This window comes from Callorhinus ursinus, unplaced genomic scaffold, assembly GCF_003265705.2.
Source record: "Callorhinus ursinus isolate GAN/ISIS: 27379988/994484 unplaced genomic scaffold, GSC_fseal_2.0 scaffold18, whole genome shotgun sequence".
Classification (NCBI taxonomy): domain Eukaryota; kingdom Metazoa; phylum Chordata; class Mammalia; order Carnivora; family Otariidae; genus Callorhinus; species Callorhinus ursinus.
The window spans coordinates 27,108,386-27,129,419 of NW_027397080.1; the positions used below are offsets into that span (position 1 = coordinate 27,108,386).

General features: G+C 46.0%; 1 protein-coding gene across 2 annotated transcripts in view; it reads right to left on the reverse strand.

Annotated features, from left to right (window-relative positions):
* The window catches only part of KAZN (kazrin, periplakin interacting protein), a 1,113,689-nt gene that overhangs the window by 1,079,891 nt on the left and 12,764 nt on the right, over nt 1–21,034 (reverse strand). For both annotated transcript variants that reach the window (XM_073903322.1, XM_073903321.1), the window contains one exon: nt 176–1,033. In XM_073903322.1, coding sequence (XP_073759423.1) covers nt 176–296 — 121 coding nt within the window. In that variant the 5' untranslated portion in view covers nt 297–1,033. The remainder of the gene's footprint in view (nt 1–175; nt 1,034–21,034) is intronic.

A 21,034-nucleotide genomic window follows, 5' to 3' on the forward strand; every position in this document is an offset into this window, starting at 1 on the left:
GTCTGGTGGCATGTCCTAACAACTTTAAAGTGAATATGCCAGGCAATCACATCACTGGCTAGTTGAATCTCACATTCCAAATTACATCCAGGAGAGACACAGCAGACAGACACAGAGGCCTCCGCTGCTGGGGACCCTGGCTAGCGCCCCGCTCCCCACACGACACCCCTCCTACCTGCTTCCATGAGCTGGCACTGCTGACCAAAGACGTGGGAGAAGGTGACCGGGCCCGTGGCAGAACTGGATGGCGCCAGCGTGGATTCCATGGCTCTCCTGGGGTCTTTGGTGTGGGTCATGTGGCAGCGTCCAGCCCCTTCAGAGTGTCCGAGCAAAGGACGACGTCACTGGCCCAGGAACCGTAGGTCTGAGGCTACTTGTCACTTCCAAGAAGAGGTTCCCACTCCCGAAGTTGATAAGCTTCCTCCTCTTACCACTCAATCCTTGCAGTTTTCCTCAAACACCAGCAAGTGAAAAATGAAACCCTCTATGCTTTGGCAGATCTTGCACACTCCCAGAGTTAGACGCACAGGGAAATCGAAGTTTTGCCCAACAGGAGTCTTTCCTCTCGTCTGGGAGGGACGACGACAGGGACGCAGTCCCCCCCTGCCTTCCCGGGAGCCACCTGGAAGGGGTAGAGTCCACCGCGATGCTGCCCCTCCGGGGCTGGCCAGCTAGAGAGCTCAGGCCCCAGCAGGTCCCCGCAAACTGCAGAAAAAGCACCGCTCTGCTCCGCAGCGTCTCCTTCCAGCGAGGAGGGCCGGCAGCGAGGCTGCCCCGGGCGCCCCGGAGAACTGGCCTCCCAGGCCCTCAGCTCCCGCGACCGAGGCCCTGCAGTCCGCCCTCCTGGAGCCCGAGAGCCGCCAGCAGCGTCTGCAAGCCCCTGGGCGGCCGGATGCAGGCGGGGAGGGCGGGGAGAGCGGGGAGAGCGGCAGGCGGGCGCAGCGCGGGCACTCTGCAGCTCTGGGGCGAGGTGTCCCCGGCTCATCCTTCACTCGCGATGCCTTTCCCTTCCCACGTCCCCCTCCTCGCAGAGCTGTGGGGAGGAAAGCGAGACGTGGTTAAAGAGCCCCCCCGGCTCCAACCTACTGCAGTGCCCCCCCACACACACCACCACCCCTTTTCCGTGATGCAAAAGGGACGGTACTTGGGAGATATTCTGGATGCAGAGGGAAGTGCTAACTCAGCCCAGCAGGCTCCTGGCTGCTGTAACCTCTTCATGCCCACAGCCCAGGGAGTGCCAGACGCAGGAGAGGAGAATGCCAGCAGTAAAATCCAAAGAGCAAGAAGAGAAGAGATGGCAAGTGCCACACATCCCCCATGGCACCGACATGGTCTGGGTGCTTCACCTTCCTCAACCCCGACCTCTTCTGGGCACAGAACAATCCACCTGCTCCACCCCAAAGGGACAGTTCCCCTGGAAAGGAGGGCGGGGAAGGAGGAATACCGTCCACATCCACGGGATTATAACAGCTGTTGCAGTGCGTGCTGTGTCTCTGTTTTGACATCCCATCTGCTGATCGCAAAGCTGCTAACTTGAGAGAGAGAGAGAAACAGAGAGAGGGAGAGAGACGCTGCATCTTCTCCAGCCAGCATTTCAGATACTTTTGCTGGGGATCTGGCAGGACGCTGGCGGCACCGCGTCCACCAGGAGAGAGAAGGGGAAATGGCACAGCGGCAGGCAGGGCACCCAAGGAGGACTTGGGCTGAAAAGCCATGTTCAAGATACAGAGAGTAAAGTTCCAACTGATGTGCGGGCCAGAAAGGCTCTCAAACAGAAGCTTTTCCACTGGAGCTCTCTGTCAGCAAGTCGTACAGCTCAGTGATGTTCAGAGAGTTGTGTGGGATGGCTAAGGCGGGGCACAGGAAGCCCTGACAAACTTCCAAGAGTTAAATGAAGTTGACTTCATGCTCTCGCTCTAAGGTAGCTGGAACGCCTGACCAGCCCTTTTCTTGCATGACAGAGGTTCTTCTCCAAGCCGTGACATTACGGAACATCAGAGACCATTCCCTCTGACGAATGAGGTCTAACGCACTCAAGGAGGAGACCAGACCTCTTGAGAATGGCAGAAACCCCATGCAGGATGGGAGATGGGTTAGCTTCCCACATCTCTGCGCCTCCGCAGGTTTTAATGCATCCTACCTATGAAGTACTATGCTGCCCCCATGAGAAATCCCAGGTGGGCTGTGGGGAGGAGGGATGAATAGGAGGAACACCAAGGATGTTTAGGGCAGTGAAAATTCTCTGTATGATGCTCTAAGGATGGATACATGTCATTATACATCTGTCTAAACCCAGAGAGTTACAACAGCAAGCATTACAGCTATGGACTTCGGCTGATAACGATGGGTCCATGCACGTTCATCAGCTGAAACAAATGTCCCACTCTGGTGGGGGATGCTGATTGTGGGGGAGGCTGTGCACGAGGGGTCTATGGGAAATCTCCGTACCTTCCTCTTAATTCTGCTGTGCTCTAAAAAAAATTATCTTTAAAAAAAAAAAAATCCAAGGTAAACCTTTATACACTAATTCAACCTGCAGATCTTTTGTTTGGAAAACCATGGATTCTTTTCCTCCCTTCTCTGCACACCTAGCCCGTTGCCGCTCCCTGCTCCATGGTGCTCCATATAGAAATCTACCACATCTCACTCTGCTCTCTAGCACGACGCACCTGACTTGCCTCCAGCGCGGAGACCATAAACGACACAGTAATGATGCCACCTAATGGCCAGTCATCAATATGTCACCCAAGTCGGGACACCAGAAGGAAGAGAAGCACTATTAGTAGTTACACCAGGATAAGTGGCATCAAGGGGGAGGGATGGATCTGTGCAAGAATTTCCCTGGCTACGTACCCTGGAGTGGAATTATCCAAAAACAGATGCAAATCTGATTTCACGAAATGGTGCCAAGCACTAGTCCAGAATGGCTCCCTAGGGCTGCACGTGGGGTCCTACTTTCGCACAGCTTTACCAATAGCCACCGTTGGCAAATATGAGGAAGCCAGGCCATCTAACAGGTATAAAGTCATAGCTCATCCTTTTGATTTGCTTTCCTTAATTACTAGGAAGTTGAGCACTCTTCGGGAAATTTCCCGTTCACAGCCTCTACCCGCTTTTCCAGTCATTTTTCTCATTTCTGACTTTGTTGTTGATTCCCTTGATCTTGCAGGATATTTACTTAGACCTTGCCAGTATCTCCTCCCTGTCAGTCATCTGACTGGTAACTTCGCACATGGTGTCTTTTCTTGATGAGAAATATTTCAATTTAATGTGGTCAGATTCATGGCTTCTTGGACTTAAGAGTCTGTTTTGAGGGTCTTGCTTAAAACCTCCTTCCCCAAGGTGGCAAAGTCAGCCACCTTCATAGTTTTACCTTTCACATGCAGGCCTTCTCTCTCTGGAGCCTACTTTTATATCTGGTATAAGGTAGGGTCCAGCTTTTCTCGAGACTGTGAACCACTTTTCCAAAAACCATATTTGCCCAACCTGTCCTTTCCCTAGTGTGACCTCACTATTATCTATCAAGTTCCTACACCCATGGGTCTCTTCTTGAGCTCTCTCCTGTTCTGCTAGTTCCCCCCACACTGTGCTGTCAATGGTAACATTTTAGAGTCAGTGGACCAACATTTTAAAAAGCCCAGATTTCCCATTTTTCAAGACATGTCAGATTTGATGGTGCTGAGTCTGTGTGTCTCTTGCTAGTAATCAGCTGGAGGAGCAGATACCCCTTTTGCGGGATGCATGCTGCCTTCCTGTTACACCAAATCTAGTCTGCATTCATTTACAATACAAGCCTATTTCTCCTAGAGTTGTTTTCAGGTATTAAAAACAACTCCAAAGACGAAGGTCAAAATAAAAACACATTAGAGAAAACATTTACTGACTCCCAGGAATTTTGTTACATCTGGGCTAACAAAGATCATTTATTACTTATCTACTTGATACTTGATACGATGCTGGCCACAGGCAGATGGAGTAGAGGTGGGGCATGGAAAAGGGTGGAGGGGAGGAATAAGGAAAGAGTGGGAGAAGTACCACATAATCCGTACGGATGGGATAAACACAGAGAATGATGAATCAAAGCAGAAAAACACACCACAGTGTGAACTGTAGATCGTGAAAGGTTCCAAGCAAGGCACAATCAATGTCATTTTTACAAAATGTTTCAACAGTTTTAGTGGCACAGAAGTCAAACGCCATACAACTTACCTATTTGAAGTGTGCAATTTAATGGATTTTAGTATATGCACAAATAGATACAAACATCAGCACAATGTTAGAACATACTCATCACCTCAAGAAGAAACCCATACACTTTATCTATCATCCTGCACAGTCACCCATCCTCCTTCAACCTAAGTAACCATGAATCACTGTCTCTATAAATCTCCCTATTCTGGACTTTCACATGAATTGAATCGTAGAACACTGCTTATACAATCATGTCTTGATGCAGTACTAGGCACTAAGTTATCCTAGTCACCTTAAAGGTAGCAAAGGCAAAAACAGTACTTGGCTCAAAAGGAGCTTAATTAAATTTCTAGACAGACTCCTCTAGAAAGGGTAAGCCTTTCTTTCTCTAGAGAAGTCACTGATGAGTAAATCTAGACCACTCTCCTTTTATTCTGTCACAACTGAACCTGTAGAAGTAAACATAATGTTCCTCTGGAGGAATGGGACTTAAATTCAGTCTTGTCAGTCCTAGGTCTTCAACTATTTCTCTAATTTCATATACACTCTCTAGCACTGAATCAAAAATAATCAGCTATCTACTTTCCTTCCCTCCTGAGTAATTCAATTCAATCCAAAAGAGGGGACAAGATAAATAAAAATCCAGGCCTGAGGTAGGGTGCTGGGGCCCAATGCTGAGTCAGAACGCAAGCAAGATGAGCGGGCATCTGTAAGGCAAGGAGGGAAGCCAGGGGGGTCAGAGCCCAAGAAAGACAAGGAAGGCATAGATATGTACAGATATACAAATATCCACGCGTGACTCCAAATGGTTGAAAGACCTAAACGTGAGACAGGAGTCCATCAAAATCCTAAAGGAGAACACAGGTAGCAACCTCTTTGACCTCAGCCACAGCAACTTCTTCCTAGAAACATCACCAAAGGCACAGGAAGCCAAGGCAAAAATGAACTATTGGGATTTCATCAAGATAAAAAGCTTTTGCACAGCAAAAGAAACAGTCCACAAAACCAAAAGACAACCAACAGAATGGGAGAAAATATTTGCAAATGACATATCAGATAAAGGGCTAGTATCCAAAATCTATAAAGAACTTATCAAACTCAACACCCAAAGAACAAATAATCCAATCAAGAAATGGGCAGAAGACATGAACAGACATTTCTCCAAAGAAGACATCCAAATGGCCAACAGGCACATGAAAAAGTGCTCAACATCGCTCAGCATCAGAGAAATCCAAATCAAAACCTCAATGAGATACCACCTCACACCCGTCAGAATGGCTAAAATTAACAAGTCAGGAAACGACAGATGTTGGCGGGGATGTGGAGAAAGGGGAACCCTCCTACACTGTTGGTGGGAATGCAAGCTGGTGCAACCCCTCTGGAAAACAGTATGGAGGTTCCTCAAACAGTTGAAATTAGAGCTACCATTCGATCCAGGAATTGCACTACTGGGTATTTACCCCAAAGATACAAATGTAGGGACCCGAAGGGGTACGTGCACCCCAATGTTTATAGCAGCAATGTCCACAATAGCCAAACTGTGGAAAGAGCCAAGATGTCCATCGACAGATGAATGGATAAAGAAGATGTGGTATATATACACAATGGAATATTATGCAGCCATCAAAAGGAATGAGATCTTGCCATTTGCAACGACGTGGATGGAACTGGAGGGTGTTATGCTGAGTGAAATAAGTCAATCAGAGAAAGACATGTATCATATGACCTCACTGATATGAGGAATTCTTAATCTCAGGAAACAAACTGAGGGTTGCTGGAGTGGTGGGGGGTGGGAGGGATGGGGTGGCTGGGTGATAGACATTGGGGAGGGTATGTGCTACGGTGAGCACTGTGAATTGTGTAAGACTGTTGAATCACAGATCTGTACTTCTGAAACAAATAACGCAACATATTTTAAGAAAAAAGAAAAAGAAGAAGATAGCAGGAGAGGAAGAATGAAGGGGAGTAAGTCAGAGGGGGAGACGAACCAGGAGAGATGATGGACTCTGAAAAACAAACTGAGGGTTCTAGAGGGGAGGGGCTGGGGGGATGGGTTAGCCTGCTGATGGGTATTGAGGAGGGCACATTCTGCATGGAGCACTGGGTGTTATGAACAAACAATGAATCATGGAACAGTACACCAAAACAAATGATGTAATATATGGTGATTAACATAACAATAAAAAAATTAAAAAAAAACAAATATCCACGTGTGTGTGTGGGGGGGTGTGTGTATAATCTAACATATAAGTATATATACAAAGAAATAAATCCAGATTTAGATATGTGTGCATATGTATAATATGCCAGTATACTGACCCTACTATATTCCCTAATTCTGTGCCCTGAGAGTGCCTAGAAGCCATGACACCCCAACAGCAATGAGATCTCATGGGTTCTAAATACCATTCTTCCTTAAAAGGAACCAGAGCTGGTTGATTCCAAGGCTGAGATGAGGAAAACACAAGAGCTTGATGTCCTGTTCAGCCAGAAAGAGGGATGGAGACATTCCAAAAAACACACAGAAGCCAGCTTAAAGAGGGTCCCACTGGCCAAATCAAGGATAATTTGAGCATAAAAAATGACAATAATAATTTAACTCATTAAGTAGAAACCCATGAATCCATATGGATAGATGGATGGGTGAATACATAATACATGCATATACAGATAAATAAATAAAAGCATAAATAGATCAGAGAAAGCTCTTCTTTATAGCAGAATGCCAACCAATAAATGTATTCTAAATAATGTAACTGGAAAATTGCCATTTGACAGCCATTCGAAGTTATAAATCAGGCAAGAAACATCAATGAGTGCCAAAACTGTAGATGAAAGTTTGATGAGGAACAGTACACTTAATGTCTCAAACCATGTCTCTATAAAATATTTATTAACTTCAATGTGAAAAGGGAGTGACTTTACAGTGGGGAAACCCGATGAAGACGCTATCTTAATCAAGTGACCCAAGTTAACATCACCAGTAACAGAATAACCAAATCATGTGCCACTGAATAGGGTGCAATAAAGCAAACTCAGAAGGACATTTCTGCAACATTCCTAACAAAGATCTATTATATCAATCTAATCATGAAGAAATCAGAAAAGCCCAAACCAAGGAACGTCCTATAAAATAACTGTTCTGTAATCTTCAAAAGTGGCAAGGTCATCACCATTAAGAAAAATCTAAAAAGGTATTCCAGATCAAAAGCAACTAAAGAGGCAGGACAATGAAATGCAACCTGTGATCCTGAATTGGTCCAATAAAACTTGAATGGAGTCTATGGATTATATTGTAGTGATGGTTCGGTGTTAATTCCTTGAGTGTGATGGTAGCACTGTGGCTGAAGAGGAGAACGTCCCTGATGTGCAGGAAAAGCACCCTAAAATATTTGGGAGTGATGGAGCATCACGTCTCCAACATACTCTCAAATGGCATGTGAGGGGAAAGTTCTTTGTACTATTCTTGCAGTTTTTTCTGTAGGTTTGAGGAAAAATAACCAGATACAAAAAAGACAACACGATCAAAATGCAAGAGAAGGACAATCACAGGTAATCCAGATAACTCTAGTCTCAGATGCAGACTATAAAAAGTTTGCTTAAGATGATCAAGGAAACAAGAGAAGGTAAAGAATTTTGGCAGCAAAATGGACACTACAAAAAGTCACCTAATTGAAAAAGTAAGTAGACAAATTGATATTAGACACAGGATGAAAGAATTCACGAGCTGGAAAAACAGAAGAAAGTCAGAATGAAGCACAGAGAAAAATGAGAGTGATTCAGTGGAAAGGTCAAACAGGTGTAACTGTCATCCCAGAAAGAGAGAAAAGAGAAAATGGGGTAGAAGTGCTATCGGAACTGATCATCGATACATTTAAGAAAAACTGACGGAAATAAGATTAAAGAAGCTCAATAAACCCTAAGCAGCGTAAATAAGGAGAAAAACACACCTAAGCAGATCACAGTAACATAATGAAAACCAGCAACAGAGAAAGTCTTTTTTTTTTAAAGATTTTATTTATTTATTTATTTGACAGAAAGAGAGTTAGCAAGAGGAAGAAAGTCTTAAAAGCGGCTGGCGGCAGGGTGAGGAGGAACAGATTACCTTCTAAAGCACATCGGAGACCGACACCTGCCATCAACACAAACTAAGGAAACCAGAAGTTACGGGGATGATGTCCTCCAAGTGCTGAAAGAAAATAATTGTCACATAGAATTCTACACCCAGTGAAAATATCCTCCAAGAATGAAAATGAAATTAAGACATCGGAAAACTGATCACCAGCAGACCCAGTCAAAAATATACTAAAGGGAGTTTCTCCAGGGAGAAGAGAAGTCACCCCAGGTGGGAGCTTGGAGCTATAGGAAGGAACAAAGAGAAGTGAAGGCCAGTTGTAGTTAAATCTAAATTAGATATAAATTAATATTAACATGTAATATTAATGTATAATCATATACATTTATAGTTATTAATGCTTACGATTAATTTATTATCTATTAATATATCAATGATGCATTATAGTGTTTAAAGCACACGTCGAAATAAAATATAAGACCGAAATAGCTTAGAAATTGAGAGAGGGTAAATGGAATTAGAATGTTCTGAGATCCCTGCATTGTCCAGGAAAACATAGGAGCATTAGTGTATACTAGACCTTGATAAGACAAGAATGCATGTTGGGATCTCTAGTGTAACCACTGAGAGTACAGGAAAAGGGTATATGATCATCAGATTAACAGAGGGGGAATGAATATCAAAATAAGTAGTCTAAAAGATGTCAGGAGAGAAGAGGGAACCGAAAAGAAAGCTGGTCTATCTCTGTTACTATCAGACAAAAGAAAAGGAGCTTTAGCAACCATAAATATCCTTCCTAATAACAAAATGATCAATTCTAGAAGCCTCAAAATAGGAGGCAAAAAAAAAAAAAATGGATAAACAATCTGGAAAAATAAACCCACAAGTGAAAATTAGAAAAACTAAACAAAAAAGCAGAAAATATTGAAAAATGGAACATAATTAACATATGTACCAATGGGCACATATAGATTATTATGCCCAACAACTGCAAAATGTCCATTTTTAATGTAGAACATTACAAAAACTGTCCCCATGCCAGACTTCAGGTTTTCAAAGAAATGTCAAAAGAAATAAAAAGAAACTTCCCTTAGCTGATAAAGAGTACCTATTTAAAAGCCCATAGAGGGGGCGCCTGGGTGGCTCAGTTGGTTAGGCGACTGCCTTCAGCTCAGGTCATGATCCTGGAGTCCCGGGATCGAGTCCCACATCGGGCTCCCTGCTCAGCGGGGAGTCTGCTTCTCCCTCTGACCCTCTTCCCTCTCGTGCTCTCTATCTCTCATTCTCTCTCTCTCAAATAAGTAAATAAATAAATCTTTAAAAAAAATAAAAAATAAAAGCCCACAGAGAGAGGGATGAATAGGCAGAGCACAGAGGGGTTTTACGGCAATGAAAAGACCCTATATGACACTATAATGATGGATAATATCATTATAAATCTCTCCAAACCCACACAATGTGCAACACCAAGAATGAACCCTAATGGAAACCATGGACTCTGAGTGTAATGATGTATCAGCGTGGGTTCATCGATTGTAACAAACGTACTACTCTAATCGGGGTATTGATAATGATGGAGGCTGTACATGTGGGGGACCAGAGGGATTATGGGAAATTTCTGTACCTTCCTCTCAATTTTTCTGTGAACCTGTAACTGCTCTAAAAAATACAGTCTATTAAAAAAACAAAAAACAAAAAAACTAATCTAACCAGTCTCCTCCCAGCCAGGATAGGGAGAGAAATGGCCAAATAAATAAAAGGCAACATATCCAACTAAAAACAAAAAGAACCCCATAGAAAGACAATTCATAACGGTAAATATACAAAAACATAATTCAGGGCGCCTGGGTGGCTCAGTCGTTAAGCGGCTGCCTTCGGCTCAGGTCATGATCCCGGGGTCCTGGGATCGAGCCCCGCATCGGGCTCCCCGCTCCGCAGGAAGCCTGCTTCTCCCTCTCCCACTCCCCCTGCTTGTGTTCCTGCTCTCACTGTCTGTCTCTGTCAAATAAATAAAATCTTTAAAAAAAAAAAAAAAAACATAATTCATAATGGTAAAATATTGAAAGCTCCCCCCTAAAATCAGGACTGAGGTAAGAATGACCACTATCATCACTTCTATTCAGCATTACACTGGAAGTTAAAAAAAAAAAAAAAAAGAAAGAAAGAAAAGAAATTGGAGGTTTGAAGTTAAAGAAGATTGTCCCTATTTGCACATGACATGACTGCTGTAGGGAAATCCAAAAAGAAAAATCTAGAGATAAATTATTAGAATTCAGCAAGGCTGTTAGATATAAGGTATATGTAAAACAAATTATACTTCTGTACATAAAACAGAAAATAAAAAAATTTTAACTATAATAGCACTGACACATATCAAATAACTAGGACTAAATCTAATGAAAAATGCTCCACACCACTCTAGAGAAAACTCTAAAAGCTGGAGAGAAAGTAATCTAAATAAATGAAGAAATGCACCATTAGGCTATGGATTCAGTGATCCAATGTTGCAAAATGTTCAATTCTCCCCACGTTGATCTAAGATTTAATCTTATTAAAATTTCAACAGATTTTCTATGAAAACTGACAAAATGAGTATAAAATTTAACTAGAAAGGCAAAGGGCCAAAATCTCTTGAAAATCACCAAAAAGTGAAAAGACTTGCTCTACCAGGTCATCCAGATTTTTAAACTTCAGTAATTAAGAGAGTATGGTATTGGCCCAAGGATACACAAATGGACAGAGAGACAAGAATAAAGGGTCCAGAAGGTGACTCACCATGGTAGAGCAATAGAGATGGTCAGTGGTCCTCAAGTGGAAATCCATATGGGAAAAGAAAAGTAAAATTTGACCCCAACCTCACACCATATTCAAACGTCAATTATTAGATGGATTATAGATTCCAAAGGGAAATTAAAACAAAACTGCTTGGGGAGTCTGGGTGGCTCAGCCAGTTGAGGGTCCAACTCTTGATTTTGGCTCAGGTCACGACCTCAGGGTCACGAAATCAAGCCCCTAGTCAGGTTTCATGCTCAGCGGGGAGTCTGCTTGTCCTCTGCCCCTCCCCCCACTCATGCTCGCTCTCGCGCTCTCTCTCTCATGCTCTTTCTCAAATAAATCCATAAAGAAAAAGAAAAACTACTTGATGATAAGAATATCTTTATGAACTCGGACGGGCAATGGTTTCTTAAATAAGACACAAAAAGCGCTAACCATAAAGAAAAAGACTGATAATAAGACATCAAAGTTAAGCACCGAACCCACTCTGTGGCTTGTCTTTCCACTCTCTTAATAGTGACTCTTGACAAAGGGAAGAGATTTGCATCACCAATAGCCAAGAAAAGATTGCTACTCTCGTTACAGAAAGAACTCCCTCAACTCAGTAAGACAAAGAACTCAATAAAAACACAGACAAGAGACTCAGACAAGCACTTCACCAAAGAGGATATTTAAAATGGGAAAGGCAAATTAAAACCACCATGAAATAACTATCCCATACCCACCAGAATAGCCAAAATTTAAGATTGACAATTCCAAGTGTCGGCAAAGGTGTAGAGCAGCAGGGACTCACACAGTAGTGGTGGAAGCATGAGTTTGTGCAAATGCTTTGGAAAACTGTCTGACATATTAAAGTTGACCTTCCCACCTGCTCTCTGACCTAGAAATTCTACTCCTGAGTAGACACCTAACAGAATGCATGTCTAGTATTACCAGAATGTTCACAGAGGTATCCATTCTTTAGAACAGCCCCAAACTGCAAACAACCCAAATTTTTATCAACAGCCATACAAGATAAATGTGTATGTTCCATACACTCAGGAATGGAAGTGAACAATGTGCAACATGGATGACTCCCAAGGTTGAGAGGGAAAGCCAGACACAAACTACATGGATGAGTCTACCTAGTTTGTCTTGTGAACTTCATGTAATCATTGGTGTAAGGGGTCAGGACACTGGCCATCTTTAGGGAGGAGGGAGAAGGGGGTCATTGGGAGGATCCCAGGGGACACCTGGGGGCTTGCAACATTCTCCCAACACAGGAGCTCCACCATGGACTCTGTGCTGTTGTTGTACTTCAAGAAAAGTCACTTTTGAAGGTCCGAGTGGTTACACACCAAACTTAGTCCTCAGCCTCAAGCCACAGGACAAGTGAGAGGCCCTCCATTTTTCCTTCCCGTCGTCTAGGACAAAGTCGTACAATTGGAATTTTTAAGCTAATTAAGCACTGAGTTGGGGCAATATATTAGCTTTCACCAGGAAAGTTTTCTATTCCCCGACCACTGTTACTGGAAAGAAGCTTAACATTTGTGAAGTGAGCTGTTAAATGAAAGCGAACACTACTTTATCTTAGCGCTGTTTTCCCTTTCCTTCATTCCACTTCAGCTTTTCCTGAGTACGATAAAAATGCCGATATCGGTTCCTAGGATGTCTTTCTGCCTCGTTTTTAGAACAGTCCCCGGCATGGACAGACCCACAAAGATGGATGAATGGGCAGTCTGAGATTTGGTGGATTTCTCGCCCGCCTTCCCCCCTCGCCCCGCCCCCCGCCCTTAGAAATCTCTAAGTAGCCGGTCAGGAGCTGCACCATCAAGTCGGGCTTAGTTTTCTCAGTTCTGTATCACTACGGTGATCACGGCATTTATTGCCTAACCCGGGGCACGGGAAGGTGAAAGGAAGCACTATTAACAACTATATTGGTATGTCAGGCATAAACCAGGACCATTCCAGGCAACGGAGACGTAAGGTTACAAGCTGGCTTGGGACTCAGAACTCAATGGCTGGAGAAAACTGAAAATGTAAAGCAAGGCTCCTCCGGGATTAGGGCTGTGCTGTCAACCTTGTTATTAAAACAGGGTAATTGTGTTCTCTTACTTTCTACATAACAGCTAATGCTATTAGCGCTGAAATAGAAACCAGTGCTAAATGCATCTTTTATGAGACACTTGCCTTTTGTACTTTCTCTCTGCCTTATTTGCTGGGTGCCAAATACCGGTCCTGGGAGGACTGCCTGGGGCATGCTTCACCGACGGCACACAGGCATGCTGACACCTAACCTCTGTCTTAGTTGCCCCTCTCAGGCTCTTCCCGTGCAATACAGGGGCTGAAATTCCAGACTGTTGAAAGCTCTAGAGGCTTAGTAAACATTTGCTAAGGGAGTCACATGGCACAGTGGTCCTTCCGGTCCCTCGTATGTGCTATACCCGCTCCGAGGACCTCGCTTTTGCACCTGCTGCTCTCTGCCCGAAATGCTGCTACCCCTTCCCCTGGCCCTCAGCTCCCAGGTCCGACATCACTGCCTCACGGAATACATCTCCGATCAGCCCTGTAGGTTGAGTGTCTCTGTTACTCAGTACCCGGACCTCCCATGAAGACCCAGATGTTGGATGGGAGATTTGATGACCACGGCTTTCCCCAGGACTAGAACTGGGGTAAGACGAGTGAGACACTCAACCTCAGGGGCAAACCTTTAAGAGCCAGAACAAATAATATATCCTACTGCAATATTATTTATTAGAGATCAAAATGAATGCAAAAAATTTCACAATGAATACAATACCAAAATTTAAAATAAAGGCAGGATCACAAGGCAGGGCTTTTTTAAAGTACAAGTTGCTGAATCCCATCCCTGATTGTCTGACTGGGGAGGTCTCAGGTGGGGCTGAGAATCTGCACTTCTCACCAGTTCCCAAGTGATGTTGACACTGCTGATCCAGGGGCCAGGTTTTGAGAACCACCGCTTTGGGATATACTCAACCCCACTTCCTACCTCCTCCCCACATCAAGGTATAGAAAAACAATTGCTTCAACGCCATGAGTAGAAATGGGCAGAAGAGCAACACTATGAAGTAGACCAACAGTTGACAGGCTAACCCATTGTGGTAGGCTGCGTGATGGTCCCCCAAAAATCTCACGTCCTCACGTCTCATAACCTATGAATGTTACCTTCTGTGACAAAAGGGACTTTGCAGATCTGATTGAGTTAGGGCTCTGGAGATGGGGGAGACTAGCATGCATGATCCAGGTGGTCCCAAAGTAAGTCACTTCCTCTGGATGAAAGAAGGCGATGTTATGACAGACAGGAGTGGTACGCTTTGAGGGTGGAGGACGGGGCCACGAGCCAAGGAATAATGGTGGCCACTAGAAAAAGGCAAAGAAACGGGATTCCCCCCTCAGAGCCTCCAGAAGCCCTAAAGGACGCCCTGAGGTTAGCCCAGTAAAACTGTTTCAGGCTTCTGCCCTTCAGAACTGTAAGAAAATAAATATGTGTAGTTTTAAGTCTCTGAGTCTGTGGTAGTTGGTTACAGTAGCCACGGGACACGGACATACTCCCCACCTGAAAGAGCCTGGTGCCAGGGTAATGCTCACGTCTGCTGCAGGAGAATGCCTCTCACGCACATTATCACTAACATTCCCAACGGCTCTGCACAAAGGACATTTCAGCTCTCTTTTCAAAATGGAAGAATGAAGCTCCATTTTACAGCCATAAAACTAGCAGGTCAGGGACAGAGGCAAGGTTCAGGGACAGGGACAGAGGTTGGTGACCTCTACACCTCACCACCTTCCCCTCCCCTCGTAACACTGACATTTCAGATGCTCGGTACCAAGCTCGGAATCAAGCCCTCCACGTACATGATCTTACGTCATCCTCAACACCATCCTCTGTGAAGCTATTTTCATTTCCATTTTCCACAAGAAAACAGATTCAGAAGAACAGTGAGTGCCCATATGGCCACAGCTAAGAGGGGAGGAGCTTGGAATCAAATTCGGATTCTGTGTCAGAACTAGCAGTGCCTTGAACTGACCATTAGGCTGGACCGTCTTCTATGGGAGGAAACGACAGATGTTGGTTCTTCCGTGAAAGGGACCACCTGGTTTGCATTCATCCCATTGCTTTCATTGCCCATTTGAGCTCTGGGCAATCCTTGTGTGCACCAACGTAAGGGCACCGTGTCGATATGGCTGGACCTTACACTTCCCTTGAGATCTGTATCCTAATTGACATGAAGAACCAAAATCCTGCATGTAGGGTAGACCAGCATCCCATCCACAACACGGCCCAAGGAAGGGCTGGAGTCCTAGCCTTCCTTCTAAGAATCTGATGAAACACGTGAGCCTTTCCTCAGGAAAACATACACAGCTTTACAAACACTCTTGGGGTTCTCCTGTTGCCTCTCCCCACCGCCACATCCCTTCCTCCCGCCAAGCCCCGAGCTCGTGCTTCTCACCCTAATGCCACTGCTCTGTCCTCACTAGGCTCCTAAGTTTCGTGTCCCTTTAGACCGGTGGAGAAGCAGGCTCCATGTACCTGACATACATTTAAGCACAAACCAGGCATGGACTCCAGAGTTCCAAGCAAGGGGGCATCCTCACCGTACCACCATGATACCAAGTACCACAATCAGGTTATAAACGAAACACCTGGGGGACACACCGGAAAAAGCCACTCTGAACAGGGCCAGCAGGACGAGGTGTGGCAGCCACAGAGGGAAAGGCTGGTGTTCCCAGCAGATGTTGGTGCTACCTCACTTCTTTGTTTCTCCAAACCCTCTAAACTCCGTCTTCCCTCAGGACCAGTGTCGCTGTGTGTGCTCTCCCCTGAGCTGGAAGGTTCATGCAGGACTCTGGTTCCTGGGCCCACACGTGAATATCTCCAACAGCAAGGAAACGAAACTGTTCCTAGCAGGACATGGTGGTGGGAAACCCACGTCACCGCAGGTTAGGCCCGGCAGGGCTACCGCACTCTCTGTCAGCCATTCAGGTAGACTACAGGTAACCAGCACCCAACTCACAAGGCTTAAACAACAAGGAGATTTATCATCACATAACTAGTCCCAAGGTAGGTTTTATAGGTTAAATCGCTACACCCCAACTCCCCCCAAAAAGTACATACATGTTAAAGTCCAAACCCCCGGGACCTCAGAATGTGACCTGGCATGGGGACAGGGTCCTCACAGACGTCATCAAGTTTAAGATGAGGTCCTTAGGGTGGGCCCTAGTCCAACAGGACTGATGTCCTTCTAAGAAAGGGAAGTTTGGACACATCACGCATGCACACAGGGACAATGCCATGTGAAGACGAAGGCAGAGACTGGGGCGAGGCTTCTACAGGCCAAGGGATGCCAAAGATGGCCAGCAAATCCCCAGGGGCTAGGAGAGGCCTGGGACAGATTCTCCCTCACAGTCCTCAGAAAGAACCAACCCAGGGGGCCCAGGGGGCTCAGTCGGGTAAGCGTCTGCCTTCGGTTCAGGCCGTGATCTCAAGGTCCTGGAATAGAGCCCCCCGCCCCCCGTCAGGCTCTCTGCTCAGCGGGAAGCCTGCTTCTCCCTCTCCCCCTGCCACTCCCCTGCTTGTGCTCTGTCAAATAAATAAATAAAATCTTAAAAAAAAAGAATGAACCAACGCTGCAGGCACCTTGATCCTGGACTCCTGCCCTCTAGAAAGGTGAGAAAATAATTTTCTGTTGCTTCAGCCACTCAGCCTGTGGTATTCTGTCACTGCTGCCCCAGCCGACTAACAGACTCGGCGAGCCCAATCCTCTCACTGGACAGGGCACAACTCTGTCAGAGAGCCCGCAGCTCGGCCAGGTTCCAGCAGGCCTCCGCCTAGACTCCTGCTGGAGCTGGGGTCTGTCAGCCTGCCATGCACAGCTGAAGGGCAGTCCCTGCAGGTCCCGACGCCATTCAGCTCCCCAGCAGGCATGAGCTGGGCGTCGGTCCACACCGCGGCTCGTGCTACAGCAGCCCCTGTTCTTATCTTCGGGCTTTTGCTCCGTCTGAATCTGGACTATAATGGGGAGGCCAAGTGATCCCTGAAGGGAAAGGGGTCCAGACTCCTCCCGTGGCTCCCACGGTCATTAGCATGGAAGAAACAACCTCATGATGGTGGCGGGGGGGGAGGGGGACAAATTCAGCTTAATCAGAGAAATACATTTTGCGGGGGAAGTGGTAATTCATCAAAGCACAGCCAATAGAGAACTTCGCGCGGCTTTCATTAGCCCAATGAACACAATACAGAAGCAATTGAGCATAAGAGGCGAAGAACAATAACTCCTCCCAAGGAGCTCCTGGGTGTCTGGATTTTTCACATGAATAAAAGGGAGCTGATTAATCAAAGACGGTGAAGAAAAGCTGCTTGCTATCCACCGAGACATGAACAAGATCTAAGTTAGATAGCGCTTCCCCTCCCCTTTCCGAGTCTGTTGCCCCCTTCTCCCAGCAGGATGAAATGCAGCAAGAGCAGATTTTTAACAAGGCAGCTGCTCGGCCATCTCAGCTTCATTCCTTTTCCTAAATAATCGATAGGTGTGGATCACAGCTGCTATAAACCTCAAGCCACAATTTGTGACTAACGCCGGTGCAAATCAGCTCCGGCAGCTCATGACCAGCGGCCTCCCCCACTGCAGCCAAGGTGGAATAATAAAAGTGCTCAGGGCCACGATGGCATTTTTCTTCCTATCAGCTCTCAGTGCAGAAGGGCCCAAGATTTTATTTAATCCTGCAGACTCCCTGGGAAGCAGGGAATCATGGCCTGTGGTCTTCCATGATGCTCAGCTGACCTTGGGAAGCTCAAGGACAGTTGGACCCTGATCCTTAAAAGCACAAGTCCTTGGGCAAAATGACCTGTCATTCCTAGAGACCAACAGGGAAGAGTCTGAAATGTCCCCTGCCCTGGGCCTTTGCACCTGCAGTGCCCTTAGCTTATGATGTTTTGCTTCTTTCTTGCCCTACGGCTAACTTCAGTTGTCATTCTGGTTTCAGCTGAGTGGTTTCTTTCTCCAGAAACTCTTCCCCGACCTCTGGGGCTGAGTTGGGCATTTTCCTCTATACTCCTACAGTTCATGACACATAGCAAGACCCTGATTTTCACTTGCCCAACAGCACTTACCCCTTCTTCCGGTAACAGAAACTCAGTGTCCTTTGGGAGGTCCCCTCCACCACGGCACAAAGCCTTGCTGGACTGCCGCCAATCCATGATCCTGTCCACTTTGAGCCAAAGAAGTAGACAGAGAGCGAAAGTCAAGTGAAATCCTCATGCCAAGGCAACCTGATATTGATCAAGGTAAGGAAAATGGTGAGAGCCAATTTGTCCCAAAAGTATCGGCTATCTCTCTTTCCTGCTCCTTAGACCCCCTGAGGCTGCTGCCCACCCCTGTCCTTGCAGGGCCCAGATGTTCAGCTTCCCTTCCTATCCTGTGAACCATCCCCACGGCCTCCCAGTGCACTGTCTTTGGATGAACTCGCCTGAGTCTGCTTCTGTTGCTTACAACCCAAACCCCTGAGGTCCTGTACCATGCCACCCACTCTATAGAGACTGCCTAAGAAAGGTGGCTGTCCCTCATGTTCATACCCTCAGAACCTAACACAGGGCCCGGCACATGGCAACTGTTCGCCAGTTCACTGAGTGGAAACTCCTGGCACTAATCACGGAGCGATGCCCATTTGATGGGCTGTGTCCAGAGCTGTCAGTCTGACCGGAAACACGGCTGCTTAAGGTGCAAGCGCTGAGAGACCAACGTGATGGAGGAGAAACGCATCAGCCTTCCAGGCACACGTCTGAACCCGGATGCCAACCTCAGAACTCGTTAGTCAGAACCCAAGGACGTGGCTTGGGTTCTGACTAGTTGGGTTCAACCCAAGTTGGCCTGTTAAGTCCTGGAATCCACAGCATGACACCTGGCCCCTGGGGGGGAGGGGGTACTCACAAACTGCACCTGAGTATTACCCATCGTCAGTCTTACCTGCAACATCTTTACAGGGAGATGAAGTCCTTCCCTCCCCAGACTATTGAGGCTTCAATTAAACACCAGGCAAAACCGGCAGCACGGTCCGTGTCCTGTGTGTATCAATTCCCTTCCAGGCAGAGGGCAGGTCCAACCTTCAACTCTTTCCCTAAGGCATACGGTGGTGTGCAGGGAGAACCTTAACCGAAACCTGCTGCCCCCAGCCCTCCGTCTAAGTTACCTAGTCTCGTCTCTGCAACAGAGGAGAGACTTTTTCCCTCTACCCTCCTGGGCTCTCCATCTGGGGCCCGACAAATAAGACAGGCAAAAGGCAGACTAACAAGGGACAAACAAATGGAAGTTTAATAACCCATGCAGTGCACGTGTGCAGGGGAGAAACCCGGATGAGGAATTCAAAGGAGTGCTGAGAACTTGGGCTTTATACGACACCTGAACAAAGGACAATACACGTGTAGAGAAGCAAGAAGAAACAGGAGAACAGGTTTAGGCTTTTAGGGGTGGCAAGTATATGGCGGAAACTAACGGCAAATAAGAGCTGCTTACTAAGGTTTGTTATACAGATTCCTCAGGTGCTGTCTCTGCCCCCAAGAATCAAGAGTTGTCCCCAGTGATTAAGAATTGTCGCGAGGAGAGGGCAGAGTGTTTTTCTTGGGTCTACTTTCTCTCGATTGTCTTCAGTTCAAAAATAATCCTTATGTCAAAAGGGCATATTTGGGGACTGTATACTCTGAACCCCTTCATGTCATACACAGAAAGTTATGCCCCAGGGTTCCTGCCATCCAATTATAGCTGTCCAGGACATGAACGGTACCCCAGGTCACCAGGACCCACTGGAGAGCAAGCACACTGTGGGAGCAAAGAACATCAACACAACAGTGCTGATAAGCATATATATCATTGCTCTGGCTTTGTACCTAGCTGCCCTGTTGCTCTGCCCTCCGAAAACTGTCCCATCTCCACACACCTCCCAAAAGAGCTTAGGAAATCATTCTTACCTGGGAGAGCAAACCTATCATCAGATCAAGGGTTGGCAAAGGCTTTCTAGAAGGAGCCAGATAATCAATCTTTTAGGCTCCGCCAGCCATCCGGTCTCAGTCACCACTACTCATCTTTGCTGTTACAGCATGAAAGCAGCCAGGATACGTGACCAAAATGGATGTGGCTGTGTTCTAATAAAACTTTATTTATAGGCACTGGAATTTGAATTCCATATAATTTGCAGGTATCACAAAGAATCATTCTGTTTATTTTCTTTCCCAGCCATTGAAAAATGAAAAAAAAAAAATCATTCTTCACTCTAGAGCTGTAGGCTGTATTTGACCCACAGCCCAATATCGGCCCCATCTAGATGGTGACTGACTTGCTAATCCATGGCACATGATGATAGCCATCAACTGCTCACTCCCCTTCCCAGCTAAAGCACCCCCAAACACCTGCACAAAAAGAAAAAAAAAAAACAGCCAAGAAAGCACAGGGAGAAATACAGTCTAGAATAGGGGGCACAATAGCAGTGGTTAAAAGCTGTGGAATTCAACCAGGACAGAATTCTATTACCCTGCTTGGTAGGTGTCTGTCTAGTCCTGGGCAATTCAGTTAACTCTTCTAAGTCTTGGCTTTCTCTTACACAAAAATAGGTATATCCAACCTCATGGAATTAAGAGGATTAGGTGAAAAATAACCTATTCAAAGCAGTTTGCACGCAGCGGGGCACCTAGCAAGAGCTCAGGGGCAGCTGGTCACAACAGGGAAGGAACAGAACATTTCAACTGTATCAATACCTATTAGCCAGAAGAACACCCATACATTTTACAGAACGTAGGTACACAACATACACACCAAACAGGTTTGCTGAGCCCTGATGAAGATGAATTGTGTTTGATCTCCTGGCTACGAATGACTTCCTCAGCTCTCCTAGGAGGTGGGAGGAGACAGGACAGTTCTGGGGGGGGAGGGCGGGGGGGCTGATCAACAGGGCAGCTAGAATGTACCTTGGAAGGGTCCTGTTCACTTTCTATTTCAGTAGCAGACA